General features: G+C 34.0%; 1 protein-coding gene across 4 annotated transcripts in view; it reads right to left on the bottom strand.

The window, feature by feature from the left end:
* ATP11A (ATPase phospholipid transporting 11A) overlaps positions 1-8,720 on the bottom strand; it is a 139,025-nt gene that overhangs the window by 25,662 nt on the left and 104,643 nt on the right. For all 4 annotated transcript variants that reach the window (XM_026055417.1, XM_026055409.1, XM_026055427.1 and 1 more), the window contains 6 exons: positions 6,188-6,369; positions 5,255-5,506; positions 3,496-3,670; positions 1,938-2,040; positions 1,541-1,686; positions 492-551 (listed from right to left, as the gene is read on the bottom strand). In XM_026055417.1, coding sequence (XP_025911202.1) covers positions 492-551; positions 1,541-1,686; positions 1,938-2,040; positions 3,496-3,670; positions 5,255-5,506; positions 6,188-6,369 — 918 coding nt within the window. The remainder of the gene's footprint in view (positions 1-491; positions 552-1,540; positions 1,687-1,937; positions 2,041-3,495; positions 3,671-5,254; positions 5,507-6,187; positions 6,370-8,720) is intronic.

Here is an 8,720-nt window from a genome sequence, read left to right as displayed (position 1 = left end):
CTCTGAATGGCAGCACAGCCCTCTGGTGTATCGGCCACTCCTCCCAGTTTTGTATCATCAGCAAACTTGCTGAGGGTGCACTCTGTTCCTTCATCCAAGTCATTGATGAAGAAGTTGAACAAGACTGGACCCAGTACTGACCCCTGGGGGACACCGCTAGCTACAGGCCTCCAATCAGAGTTTGTGCCACTGATCACAACCCTCTGAGCTCTGCCTATTTTTTGCATTGCTGTTCCTAAATTTTGTGTTCCCGTAACCCTGACTTTGAAAATAACATGGCTTTTATGATAATTCATCCAATTAATTTCTGTAACTTAACTTCAACTGCCACTGAAAATCACATGAATCAAAAGTGCTGCTCTTCTTTCTACAATGTGCAAAGTAACTTAGAAATTTTCTCAGATGACCAGGTACAGTGAGAACATGAAGAATCCATTTGTTTCAAAAATTCCAAAGAGAAATTTTTGCAGTGAGAAAAAAAAAATACTAACCTGTTGTGAAAACCCACAAAAGAACTGATATAAAAACTGAGGGAAAATGAAGCAGACATTCTGTAAGACAAAGTGACAAAATTATCAAGTGAAATACAAGCACTAATACACATGCTGTGCACAATGCTATAACTATGTACATTATGATTTTATAAAACTAGCAAAAGTAAATGCTGCAGGAACAGTAGAAGACCTGCATACATTAAACATTAAGCATTAACATTCTCATCTTACGTTAGTACAGTAAGAAAATACTCAAAATATTTTGAAAGCAAACTTATAAGACTACAGTTTCAAAATTCAAGGGCAATGAATTTTTGATCCAGGAGTACAGTGCAGTTAAGAGAAAGCAAATAAGGTACAATTCACAGTAGAACACAAACTGTGATAAGAAAGGTTGTTTATACTTTGCTCAGCATGGTTCCCAGCAAAGAAATTTTAAGATGTTCCCAGCTGTGACCTCCAGGTTCATCCTTCCTTAACTGTACATACAGTCAAATATCTAAGATTTTGAATTACCTTCTTAAGGTTCCTTTCTATAATCTTTCCATTGCTTACTGAAGGAACTTAGATTGGATCCCAACATTTAGACATAATGAAACTGTCTAAATAGGGGGATGCACATTATCAACTTTCTCTACCTATACTATCCCAAAGAATTTAGAAACTAATATAATTTACAGTTAAACTAAGTTCTCAAATACTATTTCCATTTTGATTAAAAAGGCCATTGTAGAAAGAATCTAGAAGTTACTGAAAATAAACAGAACAGTCTGTGCTGGAATTTGTAAGGGAGAAAAGACTAAAGCAAAAAGCAAATTGTACTTTTAACCATATTATAGATTATAGAATATATCTAAACAAAAGCTATTTTGCCTCACCATCTGGGTAACAACAGTAATCCCATCTCAGCTTTGCATCTTCCAGTCAACAAAATCTCTTTATGGAATTATTACATTTTTGTACTATTGACTGTGCAAACTGTATATAGTTAGGTATTACCATATGAGTTTTTGAGATTTAAATAATTAGAATAAGCATTCTCCTACCTTATAAAAGAAGTATTGCACAAGTTCAGATATCCTAACATAATAAAAATGCCCATGAACAAGCAACATTTTTTTCAAATGTTTAAATTTAGGTATTGCATAGTCACTGTTTCTTGCCGCTTGACGACCTTCTTTGCCAATGATTCCTTTAAAAAAAAGTGATGAAACTTTTTAATAACTAAAGAACTATACAAAACATACAATTATTTGAAAAATTATATAGCAATGTTGTGACATTGATCTAATAAGAGAGCACCACTGTACCTCATAAAATACTTGTGGTAAATGCACAAAAAGTTGTCTATAAATTGAGTAACATGATTCTTCGATTCCTGTTTTGAAGGATTAAATGTTTCTGTCATTTTGTTTGAAATAAAAATCTGAAAAGCACACTTACCTATACCAACATGTGCTTCTAGAATCATACTGACATCATTTGCTCCATCACCAATTGCTAATGTGATAGGATGCTCCTTTGATAACTTAATCAATTTTACAATCTGGAAAAGAACTACTGTTAAAAACTCTTCTCTGTGATGTTAATGGTTTGGTTACTTTGCATGAGACAGGATTTAGTGTACAATTTGTTAAAAATGAGCAACACAGTTACAAAGGAAATTCTGTGAAAGGACATAAAAACAATACTGCCCAATCCAACTACTATACATAAAGATCACAGTAGTTTCTTTGTATTAAAAAATATTTACTACGAACATAAATTCTTCTTTTTTAAACACCTTCAAAGTATCTTAAGGTGAGATTAGGTGGGAGGAAAAGTGAAGAGATGGACAGGAGAAAGGAATGCAGAAGAAAGGAAGATATTGTTGAGGTTGTTACGTGTTGTGTGAGTGCTTTTATAAATTAAAAGGTTTCCAGAGACAGAGTGTACATTTTCAAATAAATCTTGAAACTAAAGACTGAAAGATTCTGCTTTCTTAACTGTCCTGAAAGTTCTTTGTATTCTGCTTTAAGACATATTAAAAGTTAATTTTGGAATCCACAAGTGACCAAATGCATTTTAAATATAGATGATAAAAACAAGTTTGCACAGGAATAAAGAGCTACTTCCTGCGTTTACAACTGTGTCCTTTATGACAATTCTTTCTGTGCAGACACAGAAACAATAATAGGACTCCATGTATACCTGAACACTGTTGATACAGAAAATGTTCAAAAATTGGATTACAGATCTATCCATTACAAATTTTTACCTCCGACTAGTCAACTGCAGATAAGAACTTTTATAAACTTTCTCACAGTTTAAAGAATGCTGGCTAAATATATTTATTTGACTGAGTAAGTGTCTACATATGCTGGATCATATGTACCACTGAGAGAAAGACATAACGCTTTAAGAGAAAGAAGGAAGCATAAATTTCAATGTTTTGTTTCCTTTAAAAGGTCTTCAGCTTACACTGAGATGTTTGTAATGGGAGAAAACTTTTTACTTGCTACAAACTCGTATACAACAGTCAAAATGTACTTAAAAATTACCATGTATGCATTTTTCTGTCTGTATTCTCTTTCCCACTTGTATTTAAAAATAGAGAAGAAATATCATTCTACCATAATAAATAATTCAGGTTCTTGTAGTATTAACAAATAGTAGACTACTACCAGTATTCCAAGCTTGTTAGGTTCAAAAGGAAGCAATTAGTTCAATTCATTAAATATGTTCATGTATCAGCATGTACCATCCATAAAATTTGCAGAGTATATACATAAATCAAATTCAGGAGCACAGCAAGGTGCCATTTTAGCATACTATTATCTAAATTGCTTTTGCCAAGAGAAATTCTCCCCTCTCCCTTTCTGATTTTTTGCATCTTCCATTTTAGAAGATACAAAAGTGAATGTTAACATTTTTAATTACCATAAGAAGTCATACAGAGTATTAACTTTCAAAATTTACATAGCTGCACAGCTAACAAGCAATTAAGAAATGAAATACAAACCTGTGCTTTTTGTAGAGGTGCCATTCGGCAGCATAGCACTGCACTGCAGTTCCTGCAAATTTCAAGAAAGAGCTCTCTGTAGTTACCAGAGCTCCCATCTTGTCTTGGTTTCATTATTAATGATAATGCTGCTCCATCAATTATTAAACCATAATCTTGCATATCAGCTGAAAGTCTGTTCAGGAATAAAACACAAACTAAGAGTCACTATAAAATCCTCAGACATATTTTAAATTTGGCAGTAGTTTATTTTGCAAAAATTAATTAATGAAAAGATAATGAGTATGGAATATTGGAAAACTAATATACTTCAATGGGAAATTCCTTGTATAGGACTGCTAGCAAAACCTTTTTTAATTCTAGCTTACGTTGAACATATGCAGCATCTCACCAATTTGAACATAGAAATCCGATATCTCAGTGACTATATCAGTGAGTATGAGTGTATAAGCAATAACCTTTTAGTTTGGTTTGAAAGGGCTCAAAGAACTGCAATGAGGTAAACTGTGTTGCAGGAAGTGTTTCACATTCCAAAATAAATGGAAAAATAATAATGCTTTTCTAGGGTCTATGTTTAAGTAAACCATACTTTGAAGAAATGCTTAAGAGACTTGCTGGCCTGGACAGATAAGCCTACATTTACAGTACATATTCATTGCATTTTTTTGTGGTGACTAAGTCTGACTCAGGTATACCTGAGCGAGCTTTAAGAAAAGCTGATGTGGACATTGCTAGAAGTGCAGCCATTGTTGAATGAAGCACAGTGTGGCACAATAAAATATGCTGCACAATGTGGGGTTATCGCCTACCCTGAGTGCAACCCTATAACTGTATTCTGTAGCATCCAGACTAACTAGTTCAAAGATGTCTTGCATTTGTCTGCATTATACAGCAGTTTCAGGCTCAGTAGTGAGTGCTGTGTAAACTTACATTCAGGATTATTTGTGCTCTAGTCTCAATACTCCAAGGATATACTATTGTGCTTGGGTTTCCAACAAGCATAGTTTCACCATGACCAATATTTGTGTGAAAAACATCACATTTATTAATGTTCTTTAACATATTTTAAGCATCTCCATCTTCACTACTAGAACACAGGCAATTTTTAACAGAGTATAAACTACTGTAACCTATATTTAACACTAATTTGCAGATGCTTTTCAGCACTTTATTATCATTGGCACAAATAGAGCAACACCATTAATATACCATGATATTAACCGAAAATTTATTATTATGAAATTCAGACAATGCACTGAATGTTTGACAGATTATAGTGAAAGGTTTTCAGCCTAACTTTGAACACCCAGGCAAAATCTCGCTACTACTCTCTGTGCACATTCTCCAACTCTGGAGACAAAGACAAGAAATTCTGATGCAGCTTAACATCTAGAAAATAGGCATTGCACAAGTTAAACATGTTTAAATATGTGTTGTAAGATCCACATACTCTAAGTTAGATGTGGAACAAATGATATAGATACAATTAAACACCACAAATGCTTTTTAGCTTGTTGTTCCTTTACTACAAATATATTGCAAATGCATATAAAATGTACTTGCTAGCTGTTTCCATATTAAAAAGAAAAACAAATATATGAAACAAACTATACTTAATTGCTATACTGTAATTCACACTCTGACAATAGAAACTGAAACACATTATTTTGCTGCTTTTGAGCTGTTCTAAAAATCATTTAGTTAATTATAAAATGCAGATGAATTTTTTCCTGGCTTGAAAATTCAAATTTTTTCTTACCCTGAGAAACTATCCCTGGTTAAGCTGCCATTGTGTCTTAGGACAGTTTTGCTTAAGTCAAAAAGCACATCGTGTAAACTCTGCTCCTCAATTTTCTTTGTGGTTAGCTCAAGTATTTGCGTATTTCTCCGAAAGAGTTTGCAAGCATAGCAAGTAGCTGCAGCAGTCTCCATTTTGTCGCCTGTCAGAACCCAAACATTAATTCCAGCTTTCTGAAGTGCTTCAATAGTGTCAGCAGCTTTTTCTTGTAGTCTGTGGAAGTCAATTGACAACATACATTGACAGACTGTTTGGAAATAAGAAATTCAGAGGTCCTTATCGAAAGCTTTTCATAACCAAAAACATTTCAATAAAAGCTTTCAGATCCAAGAATTTTCTACAAATTGTGAATCTAAAAATGCTTAGAAGAGTAGTACATTACAAATAATTAGTTCTGACACTTTTAAAGTGCTCAAAGTTTCACCTCTGAGCCTAAAGGACAAGATGCTTCCTACGAAAGACACGTACTTAACATTTTTAGTGCTCTCAGTTAAGTCAAATAGTGAAGTATTGCTGAGTGATCCAAGTCATCACCCTGTTTTAATAGACAGTTTTTGAACTTTTTCTTAAGATCTAAGGATTTTCCCTTCACTTCCTCAAGGCTCATTTCATAGTTTTTATCTCTAAAACATTTCTCTATTTGCTGAATAAGTTGTTATACTAACTGCAAGCAAATAGTTTAAACATACTGATTTTTATATGCTTATGTATTGCCATTAAGTTATAAAGTGTAACCTTAGTAAGCTAATGATATGAGATTGATTCAAATAAAGGGATTTGCCTCTAATCCAAAAAAAGTGTTACAGGAGAGTTTTCAAACTAGCAGACATTTGCTTATATATAAACGCTGGACCATGGTAACATCACTAAACATAGTCTAAGACACATACTAACCGATCTTCAACAGCTGTAGCACCAAGTAAAATAAAATCTCTTTCTATCTTCTCATATGCTTCTGCCAATTTCTTTTCCCGGTCCTGAAGGGCCAACTTTGCATTCTGAAGCAGCTTATGTGCACTGTAATACTCTTTCTCTGTGAGTTTTTTATACGCAACACACAGTGTTCGCAGTCCCTCCTAAAGAACGTAATCAAAACAAACAATATGTATCTTGTAAAATTCTTCTTGGACTTCTTAACTGGTGTTTTTACTCTGGAATATTTGAAAACTTTGAATCATTTTATCATTAACATGAAGAGTCTCCCTGCTCACCTTCATAGTAAATTATCTGACTAGAAGATGGGTGTGAATGATCCTGTGCTGCCCTGGAAGCAGGTACAACCTGTGATCCTCCAGAAGAGAAACATCACAGCCACCCAAAGAATGTACAGGATCACCAGGGAAAAGAAGGTCAACCTAAAGCTTTCTTCCCATCTTTGTCTAACTAGGCAGGAGGAGTCAGAAGAAGAATATTAGCTCTGCAGAGCCTGATTTTGATGTTCTGTTGCTAAATACACTGCAGGTAAACCAGGGCAAGAAAGCCATACTACTGCATAAACAAGGGTTTTGGAATTTGACTTCCAGATGGCCCTTCCTTAACTCCACAAATACGTAAGTTCTTTGCGGGATTTTTTTATTTTTTAGCAAAAATAAAGGGAAAAGGGGGGATTCTTATTTTTATTTTTTGATTTTAATTTTACTATATTTCCCATGTTAAATTTCATAAGATTTTATACTCTGAAAAATTCGTTGGCTGACAGCTGAGAGTCAGTTGCAAAGACTATTTTAAAAACACATACAACTGAAAATCTTATTAAGTTTTATTTTGATGCCTAGGATTTAATTGCAAAGACTACCACCTCGCAGTTTAGTTTTCCACTCCCTTCAGGAGTTAGTCTTCGAGATTAGAGGCCAGTAATTCAGTTTCTTTTTCAGACACAACATTCTGGGCAACTAAATTACTAATTACAGGATAAACTGACCTGTGACTTGACAATATTAATTCTATTTTTCCTAGTAGTGTATCATTCTGAACATGGAGTTTAAAGCACTATTTTAACATGAGAAAAGCTAGGATCTATGTGAGAAAGTTTTACTATTATTGTATTTTTTATTATCATTGATATTTTTATTAATATTTTAGAAAATTGAGTAAAGGGACAAAACATCATAGAGAGTTTTGAAAGTGAAAATCCAATATGCCATTTCAGTGGAGTGAAAACTAGACTTCAGCAGTGGTTTTTCAGACTGGATCAAACTTTTGGATTGTATGATGAGTAAGAAAGGGATAATATTTAGACTTCTGTATAATAAAAAAAAAGCTACTGTAACATAGAAAGCAAGTTTTGCCACCTGAAATATATTGCCTCTCAGAACATTGTTTAACTGGCACTTTATCTTCTTAAATGTTAAGCCAGTAGGTCTTTGCATAGTTACTTATTACCAATCCAAGAAGGAGAAGTATTCCAAAAGTATCCTGTTGCCATTCATCAGAGCAGGTGCCAAGCTGGCTGCCTGTATCTTCTTTTAGAAGCTTCTATATGTAGGAACCAGCTCTATATCCAATTAACCAGAATGAAGAAATAACTGTGGGTCTGGATTTCTCTCTTGACAGACACTGGATGGATATGATACATTAAACACTTCTTTCATTAGCTGCCTTCACTTCTAATTATCAGACAGCTGTTTCATACAGTAAAGCTTAGTAGAGCACTTTGGCAAAGAGTTTTCAAGTTTCCCTTCAAAAAAAAAGCAGGTAGCACTGTAGATATTTTTTCACATACCTGTAATAATATTTTGTTTTCAATTTGGGTACTGGATACACACAAATGGTATCCTATTTGTAAGACTGACAATCATATTCTATTGCAATGGGTTTTGTGATTGTTCAGACACAGCAAAATTCAATATTTTACAACTCCTGATACTACCTTTCAAGTAGAACCAAGTTTTGAATTTCTTCTAAAAGTAATCAGGCAGCTCACATTTTATTTTTAACAAGTAAAGATGTATGTATGAGCATGATCACTGGACTGTTTCCCCATAAGAAGCACATTTGTAGATAAACGGAGCTCTAACAGCTTTTGTCTTGTGAGAGCTTACAAAGCAATCAAAGGCAAGAAATCACAGTTGCTAAGGCTGCGGACTGAAAACAGGAATGAGACATTCAAAAAATTTTTTCACTTTTATTTCATTCAAAAGTTATTTCAAACCACCACAGTTGTGAAAATGCCATTCTAAAATGCTAATTGATGACCTCTGGTATAACATACAATATTATATATCTAATGCATTTGTATCTCACCAGAAATGCCATTGAGAGGATGAGATGGAGGAGAGATTCAAATAGGGGAGTAACACAAACTGCTACTCATACGGCCTGTGTGGACTTTGGTAAAGTATAATCTCTGTGTCTGGGAAGACAAAACTGTTACCAGACCAGGCAGGAGGTCAGGACACCTTTTTTTTTTTTTTTTTTTTTTTTTTTT

This window comes from Apteryx rowi, unplaced genomic scaffold (assembly GCF_003343035.1).
Source record: "Apteryx rowi isolate R43461 unplaced genomic scaffold, aptRow1 scaffold_123, whole genome shotgun sequence".
Lineage (NCBI taxonomy): Eukaryota > Metazoa > Chordata > Aves > Apterygiformes > Apterygidae > Apteryx > Apteryx rowi.
This window is presented reverse-complemented; position numbering and strand designations above follow the sequence as displayed.